Genomic DNA, 22785 nt, shown 5'->3' with positions numbered 1-22785 from the left:
GAAAAACAAAAATTCCACAACACAAAGGATGCAGAAAACAGTGGAACAAAAATAAAAAAAGCATAGTACAAGGGGCTGCTGAAAAGTTCTCAGCCCAACCAACAAGCTTGGGGCAGTCTTCATTGAGGACTATACTTTTTTCATTCAGTTTGAAAAATTTGGAACAAAAAAAAAGTGGACTAGGTATATAGCCCTCAGAGACTGCCCCAACTTTGTTGGCTGGGCTGAGAACTTTTCAGCGGCCCCTTGTACCCAAATGAATACAGGAACATATAGAAAAGATGTTTATTTGGAGTCTAGCACAGTGTATTACGGCACACTTGGGAGGAAGAGAGATGCTGGCACTGGCTGACTGCCTACAGGACGTGCCTCTCGCAGCGAGAGGCACGTCCTGTAGGCAATCACTGGGCGCCAGCGCCTCTCCTCTCCAGCCCTCATCCCTGCTGGCACCCCCCACTGGAGGGCCTTTGCGCATGTGCAGACATCATGCGCGTGATTTTTTCACGGCAACGTCCAGGCACTTCCGGATGCCGCGGCCACGTCCTTCAGCGTGCCGTGGTTCAAGAAAGTTTGTGGGACATTGGTCTAGGAGTAAACAGGCAGCTGTACTTTATTGTAGGTGATGTGCAATGAAAAATTAAGACCCAGCACGGTCCATGTTTCAGCAGTACTAGCCTTCCTCAGGAGTCCTGAAGAGACATCTACATACAAAGCAGTTGTACAGCCAAAAATTCAAGCAAATTATTAAAAAGGTGCACGCTGCTCAACAAGTGCAGGGAAACATACAGTGGGATTGTACTTTTGTGGCCAATTCATTTTCTTAGGAAGGGCTAGGCAGATATACAACCAGTTTTATGGCACACAGTTTCTGTACCAATTTAATGAGGTTTGTTCTTTCAAGGACAAGAGTTCAGTTCATTAGATATATTGTCAAGTGCGCCACAGCTTGTAGCTCCCTTGATGCACTATTGCTAGACTTTTGATCACAGCTATATATCATGCTGATGGTCGCTTTAGTACTACATGGAATAAAAACTGTTTGAGCAAAATGCAGACGGAAATTTGAAGGCAGTGGCATTAATGCTATTTGGAGTTCTGCATTGCATGGGTGATGAATGTGTATCATTTTTAATCCAAGGCCTTTTCTGGATTTTCAAATCGCCCGTTTGCCCAAATTATTCTACAAAGGACCAAAATGTTAATGAGGTGCTGGAGAGGATGAGGCTGAAAGTTTCCCTAGGGTTATACCGTATGGCTCCGGAAAAAGGAGGACGGATTGAGACATCTGTGTTTCAAAAGGAGGACATGTCTGGAGAAATCCGGATGTCTGGTAACCCTAGTTATGGTGAATTGTGTACCTGGGTCCTAGGGGGGCCCCACTGCTCTGCTGGGATATCTGTGTGGCCAGTCTACTAAAAACGCTGCCCCCCCCCCCCTACATCCTTATGGCTTGTTATGTGCATTTTGCTTTTTGAAGTATTTTTCTCGAGAATGGTTCAAAAAGACGCATTGAACACAAAATTTAATTTAATGTGGTGTCTTATATACCGCTAAATCCCCCAATGAATTTGAGGCGGTTTACAAAACAATTAAATTGATTGGGATATTTGTGTGTCCAGTCTACTAAAAATGATGTTCCTTCCTACCTCCCAATGGCTTGTTTGATGTGATTTTCCTTCGGACATGGGTTTGTTTGTTTGTTTTTAAATGGTTCAAGAAGATAGAAACACGTCTGAAAAATGGTCATTTTTGAAAAAAAAACAGATAGACGTTTTGCAGTTTTGAAAATGGGCATGTTTGATATTAGATTTTTGTGCATGGTCTGCAAAAGGTCTAAATTCGGACTTAGACCCTCCACATGTATACAGCATGTAAATAAACACATTGGACCTGATTTAAAAAAAAAAAAAAAAAAAAGCTGAGCTCCTAAATTTAAGCTTCTAAGTTAGACTCCTAAATTTGCACCTTATTTTCATGGAGCACTACAGAGACATTATAATTTTCTTGATCTTATTTACCATCCCTTTCCAAATAATTCCCAGAGTCCTGTTTGCTTTTGGGGGCACCACTATACATTGGGTAGAAGATTTCAGCATGTTATTTACCATGACACCTAGATCATTTTTGGGGGGTATCGATTCCTGCCAGATTGGCCCCAGAACCAGTGATGCTCATCAGGGGGCATCTTAGCTACATTTTCTTAAAATCAAATCCTTATTTTAAAATGCCTCACAAACTAATTGACAAACTAATTGAGTGCAAGTATGATTAGACGTGGATTTTAAAAGTAGTTTGAAGGAAGTGTGTTCCGAGGCTAGATTTGAAGTAGATGTGGAGGAGGAGGCCTGTTGATCATGGTCCACTGGAGGGAGCATAATATAGTCTAGAAGGGATGGTGAAGGAGAAACAATTTTCATTGGTTTTTGTTGATTAGATGTTTTTTGAGTTTTGATTTTTAGGATAGTTAAGCTCTGGAACGCATTGCCAGAGGTTGTAGTAAGAGCAAATAGCATAGTTGGTTTTAAGAAAGGTTTGGACAAGTTCCTGGAGGAAAAGTCTGCTTGCCCTGGATCAGTAACATGGAATATTGCCACTCCTTGGGTTTTGGCCAGGTACTGGGGACCTGGACTGGCCACCGTGAGAACGGGCTACTGGGCTTGATGGACCATTGGTCTGACCCAGTAAGGCTATTCTTATGAATGTTTTGTTATGTTTATAATTTTGTAATTTCATGTACTATGTCTATTTCATATTATGTATGTATTTTTTGTTATCAACTCATATCTGGGGATGATGCAGGTTATAAATATTTAAATAAATAAATTTCTAATTAAGGGAAAGCTGATCTCAGTTAAAGTTTAAAGGTGGAAAGAGTGAGGGATAAAGAAGTTGTGAATATAAGTAAGTTGTTGGAAAGGCCAGGAGGTTGTCAGAGAAAAGAAATGCAGGTATAAATAATAGGCGGCTATTAGAGGAGGGGAAATTTCAGCTAAGAACACCCCGCCCCAGTTTGCCTGGAAATGAGCTTAATTGACCAGCTAAGTCAGGCTTTCAACTCTGGCAGGAAAATCACCCTCATATTTGATTGGCCAATTAGAATATGCTGGACAACATGAGACCAAGATTAATTGCCTTCAATAATGCAAAGGTATTTTGACTCCAGTGAATCATATCTCTAAGTGTCCTAATACTGTAACCAGATGATTAATCTTTGCAATAAGGGTATGGTTTGTGATTTTGAGCAGGGATGAATTCCATAGCTGGATCTAGTATTTGGAGTGTTGTCGCACCGGCTAGTCAGCTGCAGATGAATTTATTGGATTTTTGTAAACAGGTGAAAGCTTCTATTTACATATGTATTAAAGCCTTTGTTATGTTTGTTGGTGTATGTGATGGATTTTATTTGCGTTGTTGAATAGAATATGTCCTATAGTTATTATAGTACAGCTTTAAAAAGCTGGTGGTAGATGACATATAAATAATTTAAATAAAATTAATCAATAACCAAGTTCTACAATTAAAATGGACAAAAAAGTGAGCTCTGCTGGGCGCCTACAATTGTTAGCACATCAGTCTTCTATTAATGTCTGTTTCTACATCTATAACATAAAAATCTTTATGTGCTCTTCTTGAAACTGTGGATTAGATATAACCACAATATTGTTATGAGCCCAAAAGCATTCTGGGTACTGGCATGCAGAGCATGGTACTTTATGTTCTCGCTGGTGTGCCAGTAACCCTCCCCCACTCCACTCAGTATGCTAATCCAAACTTCTAGGAAGAAAGACAGTGAAAAGCAGAATTACATGTGAGTTACTGCTGGATGCTGCTTCTTGAACTCAATAAGTAATTCAGTGTGTGTGTTGGGGGCAGTTGGAGATGTGGCACAGGAGGTCCAGCCAATGAACTGAAATGCAGCCAGCGATAGTCCAAGAGATTGTATCTGGGGCATGCGTTCAATTTACCAATACAGAAATAATTTATTCCTAAAGATTGTATGAAAACTTGTTTGCATATGAAAGCTGTATGCTTAGAGAAGGCTCAATATTTGGAGAAGCCTGCAAAACTGACAAAGCATCTTAAAATGAATGTTGGCCATTAGGGAGCCTGTATCAATCAATGACCAAAGGTATATTATGAAGTACCTTTCTGAAGGTACTGAAGAAAGCCACAGCACGATGGTTGAAACGTTGGTTCCACAACTGGGTGGTCCTGAGAGGGCAATTTTAAGTAATAAATAGTAGCAGTAGTAGTAATTTAATGAAGTCATTTTTTGTGCATATGTGACTGTGTGCCACATGTGTGTATGCCCTGTAATAGAATTCTGTCCTGACATGATTGCCGACTAAATCAACAACAAAACACAGAGGAAAAGCAATCCAAAAAGGAAAACATAAAAAAATCAGACAAAATATAATACACAACACGCTTTCATGAAAATTTCTTTATAGAAATCAAAAAATTAATCAAACTTATTGTCATATAATTTATGTAATAAGAAGGTTGTGCTCAGAGACATGGAGGAAAAAGGGGAACAAGTTCCCCCAAAAACCTCACCACCCAATTATTGCTGTACCTTCAGATAAACGATAAGTTACTACTGTGCAAGGCATCAAAAAATGAACATCTAAGGTAGAAGGGATGGAGGGGGGAATTTGAATTTATTAAATGATTAGATCACTAGGAAAGATTATTGATATGAAACATTTGATTGAATGTAAGAATGAAAGGGAGGATGGGATAAAATTATTATATACTAATATCATTAATGATAGAATTTCCAATGATGTTTTAATTGATAAATGTATAATATATATGAATTTGTTGTAAGATGAAAAATGAATAAAGAATTATAAAAAAAAAAAAGAAATGAACATCACTTATCTGTTAGATAATGTTTTTTGGCCTTGACGTGCCACGTTTCATTATTTCTTCAGGAAGGCAAACAAGAATTTCAAAAGACACAAGTCTTTCTTTAGGTATTAGTCCCTTTGGAGCTCAAAAAATTTTAAGAAAAAAATGTCTCTGAGCACAACCTTCTTATTACATAAATTATATGAAAATAAGTTTGATTAATTTTTTGATTTCTATAAAAAATTTTCATGAAAGCGTGTTGTGTATTATATTTTCTACTGACATGATGGCATTATTTTGCCAGTAGGCATGTACAGGGTGGAGTTTAGGCAGCAGAATTTGTAGGTATAGGCTAATTTGCATGCATAAATAATCTAGAGACGAACATTTATGCTTGCACCCGAGCAGTGCAGTATAGGCACAGATTCAGCCTCTTACACCAGTACTTTATATATTCACTTAAAGAACACTTAGAGGGACATTTTCAAAACATACGTCTAAGTCTGAGTTGGACGTATGGCGCTAGATGTCCAAAGTCGGCAGTAAGAAAATGCCTATTTTCGAAAGGCAAACCACCATAAGTCTAGAAAATTTTTATTTTCTTTTTTTTAAATCCTCTATCTGGACATCCAGGCCACTAGGACATCTATCTTTATACCATATTTTCGACCAAAATTTTGTCCAAGTCCCAAATGCCCGGAACAGGACCATTTGGATATGGGAGGGGCCAGTCCTGTAATGGACTGGCTACTCAGACATAGCAATAGAGCAGTGGGGTACCTTAGAGAGCATGGGTTTTAGTGCCAGCAGCGGCGGTAACTGCTCCGACGCTCATAGAATTCCTATCAGCATCGGAGCAGTTACCACCGCAGTCGGCGCTAAAACCCGTGCTATGCGTTTGTAAAAGAGGGGGTAAGTTATCCCCCCTTATAGCCACATTAGGCTTTTTTTTATCACCGGCCGCGACGGGTATTAGATCCGACGCTCATAGAATTCCTATGACCGTCAAAGCTAACACTGCCGCGGCCAGCCATAAAAAAGCCTAATGTGGCTTCCTAAAAGGAGAGTTTTAGAATGAGGGGGTTTCAACCTAAATTGTTTATAAAATAAAGCAATATATATATGCATTTTGAGATTTTCTTATCCTGGGCTCTTTGTTCACTTTGAAGAAACAGGCTTTCTGCCTTTTCTTGTGCTTCAGAGCCTCCCCGTTCGATACGCCAAAGATAGTTCTCAGAATACCTATTGGGCCTTATTTTTCTGTGGTTGCTATTGGTTGCATTCAGCTCATGAGCTTATTATTTCAATATGTTGTTTACTGAAGGTTAAAGGTGTTTTTCTGTATAACAAGCCTTATGCCTGGTGCTCCTTTCCTTTTTATGATCTAAATCCTTGTAAAACATAAGGCTTGACATCTTGGTGTTGACATTCTATCATCATAAATTAAGACTGTCTTTGCAGTGAACTGCAGTGTGCAACATACTATCAGCCACTTAAAAATAGCCAGAGGCGTCTAATTCATTGCAATTGGCCTCCTGTAATATGTTTCATATTCCTATTGGAAATGTGAGGGCATCTAATTAACGTGCATGGGGGTTGCCATAGCTTACCTACAGTTTATCAATCTCCATTTTACAGGTGTTGGTTAAGGCAGGAGCTTTCAAACTGGAAAGCCTGTCTCCATTTTCAGTATCTAGTGTCTTATCTTTATTTCTTGATCAAGCTATGAATCTTTCCCTTGTTTTTCTTCTTCTGTTCCTTAATGGATATCTCATTACCTTTTCACAATATGAAGTAGGCTTCTTTCCTGAGATACTACAAACTTGTCACATTTTGGTATACTGTAAGTGAGCCTGAATCCATGAGTTCACTAGGATGGGCAATTCCAAGGTTTGCTTTACTGAAAGAGTAGACTAATGGCTAGAGCAGTGGGCTGAAAACTGGCAAATCTGGGTGAAAATGCCCATGAATTCTCTTTCTGACTTCAGGCAAGTCACTTTACCCTTGGATCCAACCAGGGGGCTAAATTTACTAGTGTATATTAACGTACATTATTGCCTTTAAAGTAGGGTTACCGGGGGCTTCCGGTGACGTCACTAACCAAGATGGAGGGTTAGAGTCAAAGCTCTTGACTCCTGGATGCAGTTAGCCTCCTGTTCCTCTGAGCAGTAGCACATTTACAGAGCAGAAAAGCAACCAGAGTGGTGCGGGGAGAGATGCGAAGCCAGAATGCCATCTAAAAAGAAACCCGATGATAGCAGGCAACTGGAGCGCGGCAGCGAAAAGGGAAGTCTACGCCATGTCCGCGGGACCTCCGCATTGTCCACGCATGAGTTGGGTGAGAGTGCCTCTGAGGAGGAATTTGAGCAGGGAGCTTCCCCTTGACTGTGGAGGGCAGACCAGGCTGCAGCGGTGACAAAGGCAGACAGAGTGGGTGGCCAATATCAAACATGAAGTTGCGGAAGTAAAGGTGAAAGATCAAGGAGGCAGTTAAAGAGATCCGACAAGACTTTGCTGACTTGTTGGGGAGAGTGGAGGATACGGAGTAGAGGATTGGGGAGCAGGAGGACATTATAGATTGTTACTCCAGAGTCGAGGACCTGGAGAATAGGTCCCAGAGGAACAACATGAGGATCCGGGGGGTCCCTGATATGAAGGAGTTTGGAGACGCTTTGAAAGTGGTGGATGACCTGTATCAGCATGTGGTAGGTGCAGAGGGAGGGACCACGTTAAGTCTGGGTCCCCTGCGGGTGGATAGAGTTCATTGGACTCTGGGACTGAAAAAGAATGATTATTCTCATGATATTATTGCATGTATACATCATTTTCAAGATAAGGAGTGCTTGGTGCATAAAGCTAGAGAGCTGGGGGTCATCCAGTGGAACTCCATTAAAGTTGAAATATTTCAGGATCTCTCGGCCATTAGTTTACAAAAGAGAAGGGAGTTTTGTCCACTCCTGGAGGCGTTGAAAAAGAAAAGTATCCGATATAGATGCTTGTTTCCCTTTGGAATGCTTGTTACTATTAATGGCATGCACAAGAGAGTGACACGGTGTCAGAGTTAAGTGCGGTATTGAAGAAAGAGGGTGTGCTACCTCCGGGGGATTTTACACCTGGGAAGTAGGCGGCCCATCAGACGGAGAAGTTTCGGTGGTGGGAGAATAATTTGCGGAGGAGAGTGAAATCTAGTGTGGGTCAGATGGAAGAGGCTGCAGTGCAGGACCGAGTGGACACCAGTGGCACCTCCGGAGTTGATCTGGATCTCTATGAGACATGGGGTGTATGAGTGTGGAAGAATGCGTAGTGGTTTTCGTGGATATTGGGGGGGAGTATTTGAGTGGTTTAAACGGATGCAGGGGAACGGGGGGCATATGTGGGATGTATTGAGGGGGGTGGAGTCACTTGAAGCTTTGAAGGGAAGTGGGAGTGCCGGTTTGGAGGTTTGGAGGGGGGGTTGCTAGGGTGAGGTGGTGCTTGGGTTGTAGTGGTTTGGTGGTATATCGGCTGTCTCTTCTGGGGGGTGAAGAGGTATGGGGGGGCTCTTTCTGATTCTGTATAGGTTTCTAAAAAATGGATAACACTGTTCCTGTGCTTGGAGTGTTGATGCTGATTAGCTGATGATTTTCATGAGGCTTTGTTTGTTGTATTTTTCTTGTTCTATTTATGTGTGTGTTAAATAAAGAATTATTTAAAAAAAATAATAAAGTAGGGTTACCAGATGTCTGGATTTACCCGGATGGGGCGGGGGTGGGGCCATGGATCTGGATTTTACAATAGTAAAATCTGGTAACCCTACATTAAAGCATGCTGTTAATAAAAAGGCTCCATTGCATAGAATGAGACTTGCAGTAAATAATGCACATTAATGTGTATTTGTGCAGGTTAGTAAATGTAGCCCTTAGATCAGAGGTGTCATGCTGCAGTCTTGGAGGACTACAAATCACTGAGGTTATCAGGATGTCCCTAATAAATATTTATCACTAACAAAATGAAGCTTAATTGCTTATTCATTGTATTAATACAATACAATACAGTGTCTTATATACTGCAGTTCTCTGCATGGAATCTCTGCGGTTTACAATAAGAATTAGATCAAGATTTGGAAGTTGCATTATTAGAGTGGGAGGTGGTTTAGACCCCCTTCCTGGTGTATCCTGGGATATATTGGGAGGGGCCAGTAGGCCCAGCTGATTGAGGATAACTGCAGGCTGGCTTTAGGATCATGCAGCGGCATATATAGGCGGCTGAAATATAGGCCAAGGTTTCCCAGGCCTACATTTCATCCGCCTATCTTGCCGTGAATCGTGGCTAGGTAGCTGCTTTAGCTTGCCTAACACCACTTCCAGCATTGGCCATGCCTACTTTGTCGTTCTGTGACCTAAAGCAGCTACTTAGCTGCAATTCCAGCCGCCTTTTATCGGTGTCGGTGTCGGTGTCGGTAGGTGCATCAACACTGCTGTTTTTGCTGTTTCTGATGGTGTTTTTCAATTTACTTAGGCATCGGCAGGGCGCTTACCAACACCTAGGTTTAGGCGCTGGTTATAGAATTTCCCCATTAGTGTCTAGGTGTATTCATTGCCAGTCCTTGGGAGCTGCGTGTTGATCTGGTTTACAAAACATTCAAAATGAATATTCTTGAGGTGTTTTTGCATATACTAAGTTACCTAACAATTTACATATGTTGGTTACCATGAACCGCAAACTTTTGTTGTAGTCCTCAGAAACTCTTAGTCTAATAATCTTGAACTTCAAAATCCATTTCCACTGGGCAGGAAGAAAATGGGTTAAAAGTGGGTAAGTGCAGGTGAAGAGGCAGAAAGAGGGATTTTTCACTTGTCATCTGAGCAGGTGCAGGCTGGCCTGGCAGAGTCAGCTGAGTAGGGCTCCCTTTCACAAAGTGATTTTTTATCTTTTGATATCACCGAGGGATGTTCTTAATAGGTGCACTGCATCATGTCTTTCCAAACAACTAAGCCTGTTGCCTTGGCAAACGTGTTTTCAATTGTGTTTCCGTGTCATTTAGTAATGTCACTAATGTATTGACTAGATGGTCATTGAGGTTACTCCATAAATCGTTTCTTGTGGTAGGGGTTGGTTTGTCTCCTGGGATTTTATTGCTAAGTATGTCAGGCAGTATTCATGATAAAGAGACGGAGACATTTATTAGGGGGCCTGCCTGCTCTAGCTTTTGCTTTGTTTAGTGGGAATTGATTTGGAAGAGTTGCTGGGGAGGAAGCCAAGTTCAGTGGCTTGGTTACTGTAGGTGTTAATATGTTCTGTAATACTGTACCTTCTTAAAATTTTTCTCATTATACATTACATTAGTTTTCTGTTCTCAACTTGAAATTCAGTTTAGTGCTTTTGAAAGGTACTAGACCAGTGGTTTGCAACCTTCCTAATGCCGCGACCCTTTAATGCCGGTTCCTCATGTTGTGATGACCCCCAACCATAAAATTATTTCTGTTGCTACTTCATAACTGTAATTTTGCTACTATTACAAATCGTAATGTAAATATCTGATATGCAGGATGTATTTTCATTGTTACAAACTGAACATAATTAAAGTATAGTGATTAATCACAAAAATAATATGTAATTATATATTGTGAAATATTTATTTCTAATTACAAATAAATGTAAGTGGGTGTATCTGCATGTGGGCGGACCTGCCTGGAGACGGATAGAAGAGTAGTATCTGTTCCTAAGACCAGTGTTCTTCAACCTTTCGACACCTATGGACTGGCAGAAATAAAATAATTATTTTGCGGACCGGCAGTTGAAGAACACTGGGCTAAGTTGTGCCCATCTCCACCCCAGACCCCGCCCCATAATAGTACTAATTATAACACCATTTTTCATATATACACACAATATAATTGTATTAACAACACAATGGTTAACCACAAAATTAAAATACCCAAGCACACTGTATGCTTTTAAACATTCATTCCTACCAGAAAACACATAACCCCATGCAAATGCAGGACCAAAAACTAAAAATACTAATATTTACAAACAAACCTTAAGATGCAAGACTGCAAGCAATACAGCCCCAGAGGAAAAGAAACAAATGCATTTCTTCCAGAACAGACAAATCAATCACTAAAAAAACCCCAAAATCAGACAAATCAATCACTAAATAAAAAAAAATAAAAGCATTTCCCCTACTGTTGTTGTTTCTCTCCCTCCATGTGCCTTGCTTCTGGCCTGCCCCCCTGGTGTTATCTTTGGGCCGATCCACTGTGCAATCAACGCAGTGTCTTCTGGCCATCTCTCTGAGTGCTGCATTGCACAAAGCTGTGGGCAGCGGCTCCTCACGTGTGTACCCCGCCTCATCTGGAAGTCTTCCCTCTGACGTTGCGATGGAGCCGCGCTTAGGAGCCTTTTCCCACTGCAGCACTCAGGGAGCCGGCCCGAAGATGCCGCATTGATCGCACCGTGGACCGGCGGCTGAAGAACGCTGTCTTGGGCCCGATGGACATGCCGGCCCCACGGACCGACGGTTGAAGAACACTGCCTAAGATCATCAGAAATGTGTGTTTTCTGATGGTCTTAGGTGACCCCTGTGAAAGGGTTGTTCGACCCCCCAAAGGGGTTGGGACCCACAGGTTGAGAGCCGCTGTACTAGACTGAAGATAATAGTAGACTGCCATTAACATGTCATATAAATCAACTCAAAAAAGGAGAGCAAAATCTAAGGGTAGGAAAAGCTTCAGATTTTCAATGGGAGTCACATTAAGAACGTATGATGTCAGGATATGCAGCCTTGTTACTCAAAGTTTCGAAGAGGAGAAGCCATGTACAGTATTTGGTGACACATGTATTGAAGACTTCAAATGTAAGTAGTAAATGTTCATTTGCTGTGGCTTAAGGAGTGTGAACTGAATTATCTGAGGGATTGTTTCAAAGATTTGTGACTTCCCTGATGCAGTGGTGATCCAGCCGTGAAACGCTGTCAGTGTTTCAAAGAAGCTCTGAATGTTTAAAAAAAATATGATAAGGCTTTGAATATCTAAAGGAACACAGCAAGTACTTTTTCTGTACTTTTCTATACATTTTGCAAGTTTGTTTAATTAATACAGCAAATAGGTTCAAGTTTTGAAATGGAGCTCTTGAGGGTAGGTTTCTGTGCCTGTGAAAAAAAAATAGGGAGCTTGGAAAAATTCTCATTGTGACTCCCGTTGAATATCTGAGGCTTTCCCCCCTCGGGTTTTGCTCTCGTTGATGGCAATGATAAATTGTTAATTGGTTAAAGAAACATTTTTGATTGTTAACTATAGTAGGTGAGCCCTCCTTTTTTGGAGTTGGTTTCTATGGTGGACCTTAAAATAATTCCTTTTAATTTTACCCACTACCTTTCTGCTTCTTCCAGATGTTTCCATACAGCTAAACATTCCTTAAGTATTCCCCCATCTTAAAAGTTAGTTTCCATAGTTAGTTTTTCTCAAGTCTAAGAACCTCACTTTTGAATGATTCTTCTCAAAATATGTCCTAATATTGAGCCCCCACCATCCAGTGATCAGTGGTTGCCAGATAACCACCCACTATGATATAAGAAACATTCTCTCCATGTGTAAGCATCAGGTCCAATATAGTCCACTTCTGCATGAGTTTCATTAACAGTTGCTGGAATAATTTTCCCTTTGGAGAATACGGGGATGTTCCAATCAGCATCTGGCATATTGAAATCGCCCATTTCATAGCAGTATTTAAATGCTTTCAGTGAAATTTGTGTCCACTACCTCTGGCTGTGAAGGAGGCCTTTATATCACTCCAATATGAATAGATGTTCCATTTTCTCTTTCCAGATTAACCCATTGTGCCTCCTCATAACTAGGGTTGCCAGATGTCCGGGAAAACCCGAATATGTCCTCTTTGTAGAGGACTGTCCGGGTGCCTGGAAAGATTTCCAAAACCCGGCAATTTTTCTAGATTTTGGAAGTCCTTGACCTCAGGGCCATATCTGAAGGGCATCTGCAAATGCGCGGATGTCAATGCGATGATGTCATATACATGCATGTGTGTGATGTCATCGCGTCAGCATCTACGCATGCACAGATGTGGTTCCAAGCTCTGGGAGATTCATGTGGGAGCAGGGTGGAGATGGAGGTAGAACAGGGCAGGGCTGGGGGCGGAGCCATGTGTCCCTTTTTTCATAGAGGAAATCTGGTAATCCTTCTCATAACTCCTGCAGTTCTGTTGCTCTGATATAATCTTTAATATGTAAAGGTAATTCCATAATAGAGAACCTACAATTAGGTACCTGGAGGATGCCTTATAATAATCTATTCTGTGAAGGGGGCCTAGACATGTGCCTAACAGAATGCTAACGGTTAAAAACGCAGTCAGTGTGTATTTTTTTTTTAAGTTTCAAGTTTATTTAAAATTTGATGTACACGCATTGTCAAATATTTCAAAGCGATTACAATTCTAAAATGGGGAGAACAATACAATAAATGGACAAAATTTCAGACAGACATACAAGGTACAGGAAGGGAGAAAGAGGGGAAGAACTGCAAAAAAAATTATAGCAAAGAAAAGACATATAGGGATAACACAACCAGGAGGGGAAAAAGGTAAAAATAGAAATACTGTATATAGAAAGGAAGTCAGAGAATATCTACGAAAAAAGAAGTATAGACGATAAGAAAGTCTTGGTCTTTGAGTCTAATTTTCAAAAGCACGATAAAAGAAATTTAAACAATAAAAAGTCAGGATCCAGTGGAGTAGGGGAATAGCCTGGTGGTTAAAGCTGCTGCCTCAGCACCCTGAGGTTGCTGGTTTGATCCCAGTGCTGCTCCTTGTGACCCTGGGCAAGTCACTTCACCCTAGATTGAGAGCATTATCAGGATAACACAACTGAAAGCCTGTGGTTGGCTCGGTCAGCATTTCTTATCTAGATACATAGCTTTGAATATCAGATAGCATTTTTCATCTTGCTATAAGGTGATTTTGCACTAATTCGATGAAGGAATCAGCTCCCACTAGACCAGAAGTATCCCTAGCATCTTGCTTATGAAACGCTACCTTATAATATTGATGAATAGCATGACTTTGCAGTGGCTTAGTGCTGAAACCAATAATGTATTCCTTCAAATTGTAATGTTACTTTTAGGCAATCAGACCTTCAAGTAAGACATTAGACATTTTAATTTTTTTTTTAAAGTGAATATTATATTCTCAAAGGCAAACAGGACATATGCTCTCACATCTGGGTGATATCACCAACAAAGCCCTGGCACTTTCAGAAGATTCTTGAAAGTTATGGCAGGCCTGACCACGCACGGATGCGTCCCAGGGTCTAGAAGATTCTGACGCTTTTGGCAGTGCTATTTTTTTCAGTGTTGATATTTAGGTACCATTTATAGAGTCTAGTCCTACGTGCCAAAAAGCTTCAGAATCTTCTAGACCCTAGGAAGCATCTGTGCGGGGGCTCCATCGGTGATATCACCCAGATGTGAAAATATATGCCCTGCTGTCCAATTTTTTTGTATACTTATGTATTTGAAATACTTTCTTCCAAATTTTAAACATGGCCAGTGTTTCTTTACTTCTTCTGCAGTCCACTACAAAACAAAACCAAATACATTAAACTGTGCACTATACCAGAAAAAAAAAAGAAAAAACAGACAATGAAAAACACATAGCACAGTGTACATTTTCATACAATTTTACTTAAAATCAAATGCACTCCATGGTTCAATAATTCTCAAATATGACCACAGGGTTTAAGCCGCTAATAAATACCATTGTCAAAAACTAAGAAATGAATCTGTTTGGAGAAGATCGATGTCGATCAATCCAACAAATTGGTGCTGGAGTTTTGAGGCAGATAATATTCATCCTAATGGTCTGAACGTGGAAATTCAATGGTGATCTCTGATTTGATGTTGGGTCGGGTTGATTGACATGGATCTTCTTCAATCAGATTCATTTCCTGTTTATTTGACAATGGTATTTGGCCATGTTTGAGAATTATTGAACCATGGAATGCTTTTGATTTTAAACAAGGTTATATGAAAATATACACTGTGATTCATTGATTTTTCTTTTGGGATGGTATAGTGCACAGTTTAATGCAGGGGTGTCCAATCTTTTGGCTTCCCTGGGCCGCATTAGCCGAAAAAAATGTTTCTGGGACCGCACAAAAGCTGCAGCAAGACAGAGGAGAGAGTCGGTAAAACGGTAAACACCCGGGGGCAGCAGAGGAAAACACTGCATCGCCCTCGACCGGGGCCGCACAAAATACTTCATGGGGCCACATGCGGCCCTTGGGCCACAGGTTGGACACCCCTGGTTTAATGTATTTGTTTTTCATTTTGTAGTGGGCCACTGAAGTAAATTTATGCGATAACTTTGCTTTGTATCACTCTACATTGTATCATGTTGTATTTTATTGTATTGTATAGCATTGAATTCTACTGATTCCTATTGTATCTTGCATCTTCACTGATAATGCCTCAGTTCTCTTGTTGTGAACCACCCAGAACTTCTGGTTGGGCAGTATATAAGAAATAAAATGATTATTATTATTGAAACACTGGCCATGTCAACAGTGAGTTTGTGCTTTATGACAGATAAGTATACATTTTTACATTTATATTTAATTTTTTTTCTAATCTATGTTTAAAATTTGGAAGAAAGTATTTCAAATACAAAAGTATACAAAAAAATTGGAACTGATGACTAGCAAAGTTGACTGGCAGGTTATTAATTACTGCTGACTGAAAGATATGTCTCTAAAGGTAATTGTGCCAATTATATGTTTAACGATTATTTTAAAGAAAAATTATTGTGAAAGGTCACTGTGTACATATTTATTTGTAGTATTCTATAAGGGACATGTGGATGCCATTATACATTTGCTCTCAGATTGTTGCCTTTTAGTGCCTAAATTTTGACACAGTTTACAGAATTGAGCCCAGCCTGAATACCTGACTGGCTCTGTGGGATCATCGTGTCCGGTCTGGGAAGTCCTGGAATAATGAAGATACTCGGAAAACCCTGAATTTTATGTAACTCTTTTGTTGTGACTTTCAGAGGGCGATCCGAGTCCGCAGTCACTCCATGGAAACGATGGTGGGGATTCAGAAGAAGCAGTCCAGTGGTGGAGGGATTTCAGGGAGCCTGAGTGGAGGCAGTGTGCACACCAGTGTCGAAACCACCAAGACTACGTTCTCTGTGAGTGCTGAGTGATGGTAACACACCAATCTGTCAAAAGGCTCGAAGGGCCTGATTCCACAAACCGTGTCTTAGCGCACCTACATTGATCAGATTTATCTGACAAGACCTACCTCTAGTGAATCCATGTTGTCTCCGGTCCTGTAATTCACAGGATTCCAGAAACTTGACCATTCTATGTTTTAAAAGTGTTCCATTAATTTGCTTACCACAGAAGTCAGACTTACCGGCCTATAATTCCCTATTTCTTCCTTACTTCCACTTTTGTGGAAAGGGACCACAGTACACAGTTTGCAATACACGGCTTTATAGAATAGGGTCCAAATAGGCACCTTTTTGGTGCTTAAATGTTGGCACCCTCTTTATAGAATCACCCACTATATACATAACTTGTGACCTAATCCTGTCCTCCAATGTAACACTAGTGAAACTAGGCATCCAAGTACCGCCACTGAACTGTTTCACTGAGGTCTTCACTCTGCGGGATCTAGCTGCCTAACTCCTGGGCAGTGGCATGGTAAGGGGGCGTGGGGGGCAATCAGATCACCCCTGGCGCCATCTTGGTGGCATGCTCGTGCCCTTCCTTCCCACCCCCGTACCTCTTTAAATCTTCGTCAGTGCGAGCAACTTCTCTGGCCTGCTGCTCGCACTGACCTGGCTCCCCTCTAAAATCACTTCCAGGTCACAGGGCCAGGAAGTGGCATCAGAGGGAAAGCCAACATCAGCATGAGCAGTAAGCTGGAGAAACTGCTCATGTTGGTTAAGATTTAAAGAGGTATTGGGGGAAAGGGAGGGTACGTGTTTCGTGTGAGGAGAGGGGAAGCAGCAGGGGGCACAGAAGGAGCAGTAGCAGAGAGGAGGGTGCAAGGGGGCACCACCGCCCCAGGCGTCTCCTATCCCGGATCACTTTAGAATACATCTATGAGTCAGTTCAGTATCTCCAGTGGTATATTTGGGTCTTATGGACAAATAATTTGTATTTTCCCAGGACCTATTAAATGGATGCACCACCCACCTAATTTGACTGATTACTTGGCTAACTTAACAGAAAATGTTATAATACTGTGCAGTTCTCTCCCACCCCTACAAAGCTGGCAAAAACTTCTGGGGTAAACACTATAGTATTAGCCCATCTCTCCTATGACTTTTTAAAAAAAAAATTTATATATTGCCTGCAAGCTGCTGAAGAAGTGTGCATTCAATTACAGTAGGTATTTTTCTGTCCCTGGAGGGCTCACGATCTGAGTTTGTATCTGAGATAATGGAGGGTTAAGTGAGTTGAAAGATCAGAAGAATCTGCTGTGGGATTTGAACCAAATTCCCCTGGTTATCGGCCTCTGCTACAAGAACTCATCCAATCCTCTGCAAGGTACATCATGCACAATAAACTCAGGCCTCTTGCACACATTTTGTGCTCCTTGAAATTTATGATACGCTGCTCTGGGTCCAGCTCATGTAGAATAAATGAACCTTCCAGGTGGCTGATTCTTTCATCTTCTGCTTTTCAGCCTCCTGTGGCGGTGACCAAGACCCAGTCTAAGAGTCCCATTAAAAGGCGATCTGGCTTATTCCCTCGCCTGCATACAGGATTGGAAAACCAGACAGACAACAGGATACGATGGTAAACATCATGAGAGCTGTGAAGTTTGGGGGTTATTGTAGATGCCCTATTTGTGATTTCTATGTGGTAATACTGGCATTCAAATATGTGTATTGCATAAAATCTCATTCAGAAAGCCACTGTTTACATATGGAGATCACTCGGGGTAAATGACTATGTCTGTAATGTAGGCAGGATTTCTTCTACTCCTTGTAAGCTCTTATTTGTCTTTATTAAATAGCACCTGTTTACCCTCTTAAATTCAATAACCCCTTATAAAATTACCCTTTATAAGAGAAACTACTTGCTTATTGTTTCTGTCTTGTAATAACCTGCAAGCTAGTAAGGAATCCTTTCAGTTGTACTAGGGGTTGCTGAAAAGTTCTCAGCCCAACCAAGAAGAGAATGATGTGGAGCATGAAACTTACAAGTTATTCCACACTTTTCTTGACACTTTGTTTCTTTTTTTTTCTTTTTTTTTAATATATTGCAATACCACAAACAGTTCAGAGCGGTTTACAGAGGAAGAGACTGTATACAGACAGCGATATTACAAAAAACTTTCAAAATTACATTAGCATGGAAAGATTAATCAAATTTTTCCTGGAAGTGTTTTTAATTTATCAAAGAGATAAGTTTTGATTCAATGATATGGAATGAAATGAAAATTGTGGAATAACTTGTAAGTTTCGTAACTCCACATCATTCTTTTCTTGGGCTGAGAACTTTTCAGCAGCCCCTCATACAGTATCAATCCTAAGCAGGACCATTAAGGAACCTCCCCTGCTGCAATTAACCAATGGTATAGCACAGACTTTAGTTCTTAAGATTGACCATTGGGTGCTGTGCTTGTCCATTAATATACTGAGAGCCTTTTTAAGGGTCTTTCTGCTTCAGACTAGTAATGTATTTTCAAGTAGACGAATGTGCAAGGGGTGAGCAAGTAGGGCAGTTGTCCTGAGTGCCAAACTATGGCAGTGGCATAGCCACAGGCAGGTCTGGGTGGGCCTAGGCCCATCCATTTTTGGCTCAGGCCCACCCAGCAATAACTCCACAGTGCCCCACCTCCGCAGCCTCCCAACATCTGCCCTTCTCTCTCTGAACCCTGCGTTTCCCTACCTTACAACATCCCCAGTACCAGCTGTGATTCATTTTTGCTGCTGGCGCTAGCACCTCAGGCTACCCTCTGCCGCATCCCACTGGACAGGAAACAGGAAGTGACTTAAGCGAGGGTAGGACTTAAGCGGGGGCTGGCGCTGGCAGCAAAAATGAATCGCTGCTGGCTCTGGGGATGCCAGTAAGGTACACCAAAGAGGGATAGTGTTCAGAGATTGGAGGGCAGATGCCAGGATACCGTAGAGCTGAGGAGTGATGCTGGATGCAGGGTAGGTGTAAAAAGCTGTAGTTTTTTTTCATATCTCCGGTGGGAGGTTAAGTGTAATTCATAATATTGGGTCTGGCTATGCCACTGAACTACACTAACCTTTTTGAGTCTGTGTTTTTGCAAACAATTGAATCCAGAAGGGAGGGGGTCTGCCAATGTGTTGTTTTGGGACTTGGGATGCTTTCTGTAAATGAGACAAACAGAATACTCCTTAGTTGAGCTTTTAAAGTACATGAATGGTTTTTCTAAAACAGAGCAGAACCTAGACCATTTTTCCTCATAATAGATGGTAACTTGGGGGCTCTAAGGTGTCATCCTCAGTGCCTTTACCTTCCTTCCCCCAGTGACAGTCTCCCTGGAACACAAAGAACTACAGAAGGTGGACATTCTTCCCAAGATGTGAAATCGGAGACATCCTCAAATCCCAGTTCTCCAGAAATCTGCCCCAATAAAGAGAGGTAAGCCAAGGCACTCAAATGACCCCTGAAGACCCCCTGAGAAAAGAGATGAAAGAATAAGAAGTACATTATGGTCATCTCGACAGACTTCAGCATCATTGTGTTTGATCCCTAAAAGTCAAACTTGTTACCAGCTCAGCAGACTGACAGATTTGAGAGAAGTGTGTCTGCCCTCTTTGGCTTTATACTAGAGAATGACATGGGGACAGTTTTTCTCCGTCCCTGCAGGAATTTCCCTACCTCATCCCCATGAGTTTTGTAACTGTCCCTGTCCCAGTCCTGGAAGCTCTGCCTTAACCCCACAAGCTTCAAACACTTATGATTTTAAAGTGTTTGAGGCTTGTGCAGAGTTTGCAGGAATGGGGCAGGGACAGAAAAAGAACTCACCAGGACGGGGCAGGAAAATGAGTTCCCGTAGGGATGGGGAAAAAATTGTCCCCATGTCATTCTCTACTTTATACTTCATCTCTGCTCCAGGATTAAGTCTCTCAGGAATTTGGAATTGATTCACATCTTGTAGTGGTTGCAGTCTTTAGTTACTTGTCTCTTTAGATTGTAAGCTCTTTGAGCAGTGACTGTCTTCTTTGTGACTCTGTAGAGTGCTGGGTGCATCTGGTAGCGCTATAGAAATAATTAATAGTAGTCGTATATAGCAAGCTGAAACAATGTTTTGGGTGCCATTTCAATTTCCGCTTGAGTCCAGCTGTCTCTAAGACGTCAACCAAGTTACTTCCTTTTATCCAGTCGTAAATGATATTGATAATAAACATGCTTCATTATCTCCTTCCCCTTTGGAAAGTTTCATGTGGTCTTCTACTTCATGTGGTCAGCAGCAGTCCTGGATATTCAGTGTCAAGGTCTTATCTGGCCACCGACATTGAATGTACAGGTTAAAGTTAGTCACAGCAGATTTAACCAGCCAAGCTGATATTCTTCAGCTGGCCAGCTAAGGTATAGGGGTCAAGAATAGATCTGCTTTTTTAAGTTGGTCTGTCTGGCCTTGTTCCTTAGCTGGTGAATATTAGTGATGACCATCTATATTGCATGATATGGCCAGACACTGGCCAATCCGCTGAATGGGATATTCAGTGGGAGATAGCCTCTGAAAAATGGCAGTTAACTAGCTTAGCGGTATTTAGCTGACCGGGAGCCGATTCCAGCTGGCTAAGTACTGCTGGATATGGCCGTGTAGTCCTGCACATGCAATTTTCCTGGCTGTTAAAACCATCTTGAGCATTGACTCCTAAAACATTAATGGCACTTAACTTAATTGGCAAAATACCCTTAATAGCCTTGATAATTGGGAAAAAAAATTAATTGGGTGATAGGCGCCTATCACATGGCACTTACTGGCACCTAATGCCTAAGTGGGTGTTTCTATGGGCGGAGTGTGACTTAGGTCCGTTAAGCGTGATTCTCCAAAAACTTAGGCACCTGAAATGCATTAATAATAATTTTATTCTTTATATACTGCCATACCAAAAAAGTTCTAGGCGGTTCACAACAAGGTGAGCCGATACAGATAAAATACATATTAGAATAATGGACTTAAAAACAGATAAAGACAGAAAGCATTTACAATATAATGCAGAAAATACTGTCATGGCAGGGAAAGAAGTAATACATAGAACAGATAAAATACATCAAGTTGAATATAAGGAACTTGATTGAAAAAATGAAGCAGAATGCATTAAGATACCAGCCTATCAAAGAGATGAGTCTTTAATAATTTTCTAAAATCAAGATAGGAAGAAACCTCTAACATAATTTTTCCAAGCCATACATTCAATTTAGCGGCTTGAAATGAGAGGGTTCTCTCAAGGAACTTCTTATAACGACAGGATTTTATGGAGGGATATGAAAACAAGTGCACTCTATGTGTGGTCTTTTTGGTGTGACTCAAACAAAAATGAGACACAAGATGACCTGGTAACAAACCCGAAACCGATTTATAACAAATACAAGAAAATTTGAACAGAATTCTTGACTATCGGCAACCAATGGAGTTTCAAATAAAAAGGAGTGATATGCTCCCATTTTTTTAAACCACAAATGAGGCGAACGGCAGTATTCTGAATCGCTCTCAATTTTTTGAAAATTTTCTTGTAAGCACCTAGATATATAATGTTGTGGTTTTTTTTTTTAATAAAATCTATATGCATTTTCAAACTTACAATAAGTGTGACAACAAGTTAAAACATTTTCACATTAAATATATCACTTCAGCAAGAGATATAATGTTACAATAATCGAGAATACTTAAGATAGAAGACTGTACCAGTAAACGAAAGGAAGTTTCATCAAAATGTAGGTCTTTAAAACTATTGCCTATATTTCTGGCACTTAAGTTTTTACATAGCTGCCACTAAGCACAATCCTGTAAACAGTGCCTAAGCATGATTGACATTTTTTAGGTGCCAACCGATTTAGGCGCTGTTTACAGAATCCGGATGTTAATGTACAAACCAAATGGAAAACTAATAACCAATACTATAAACATTACAAACTTAACAATCTAAAACAACTCTGCCAAAGAATCATCTACAAGGTGACATTGTTAAGAGATCCAGACTTAGATCTGGTGATCGGATTTGGATTGACAGCTGTAGATTAGCTGAGGGATGGTGGCACAACAGAAATGGGCAGCTGCTAAGCACTTCAGCCATTATTTGTGTGTATTTGTTTTTCATTGGCTTTTGCAGACCTTTCATTAAACTTAGAGAGAATGGGCGCACGAACATTTCCCGCTCCTCCTCAAGTACGAGCAGCTTCAGCAGCACCACCGGAGAAAGCGAGGTGATGGAAGAATTTGAGAGTGTGGTATGTACACTGCCGAGCCATCGATCTGTACACGTATGTCAAGACCTAGGGGGCACCTGCTGAAATGATCGGGCAGCAGTTCTGAACCAAGAGGAGGTACTTCACTACACAACACAGAGTTAACCACAGCACTCGCTACCGTGGGATGTTGTGGAGGCAAATATTATGACTGGTCATAGTAATGTACTGTGGTACATGATGGCAGATAAAGACCAAAAATGGCTCATTCAATCTTCCCGGTTGATATTCATTGACTTTCAGTAGAGGCTCCTCCCCCGTATCTTTTACATGACCTTTCAACCCTATTCGTAGCTTCCCAAAAATGTGGGTGCCCCGTGTTCATTGCAGATTGAGGGCCTGATTCTATAAACTGCACCTTATGGTGCTTAAATTGTAGGCACAACTCCATGTGGTTGTCAATCATCTGCTAGGCCAGTGTCTTGCAATCTTTCTCGAGCCGGAGCACACTAAACCTAATGACATAAGAA

General features: G+C 41.0%; 1 protein-coding gene across 9 annotated transcripts in view; it reads left to right on the top strand.

The window, feature by feature from the left end:
* The window catches only part of RAP1GAP2 (RAP1 GTPase activating protein 2), a 358594-nt gene that overhangs the window by 298059 nt on the left and 37750 nt on the right, over positions 1 to 22785 (top strand). For all 9 annotated transcript variants that reach the window (XR_004537138.1, XM_033922698.1, XM_033922700.1 and 6 more), the window contains 4 exons: positions 15895 to 16035; positions 17544 to 17656; positions 19364 to 19477; positions 22180 to 22297. Coding sequence is in view for 8 of the 9 variants with exons in the window: in XM_033922698.1 (XP_033778589.1) it covers positions 15895 to 16035; positions 17544 to 17656; positions 19364 to 19477; positions 22180 to 22297 (486 nt within the window). In the remaining variant the exon portion in view is untranslated. The remainder of the gene's footprint in view (positions 1 to 15894; positions 16036 to 17543; positions 17657 to 19363; positions 19478 to 22179; positions 22298 to 22785) is intronic.

Source organism: Geotrypetes seraphini, chromosome 15 (genome assembly GCF_902459505.1).
Source record: "Geotrypetes seraphini chromosome 15, aGeoSer1.1, whole genome shotgun sequence".
NCBI classification, from domain to species: domain Eukaryota; kingdom Metazoa; phylum Chordata; class Amphibia; order Gymnophiona; family Dermophiidae; genus Geotrypetes; species Geotrypetes seraphini.
The sequence above is the reverse complement of the archived record's forward strand: the minus strand, read 5'-3'. Positions and strand labels throughout refer to the sequence as shown.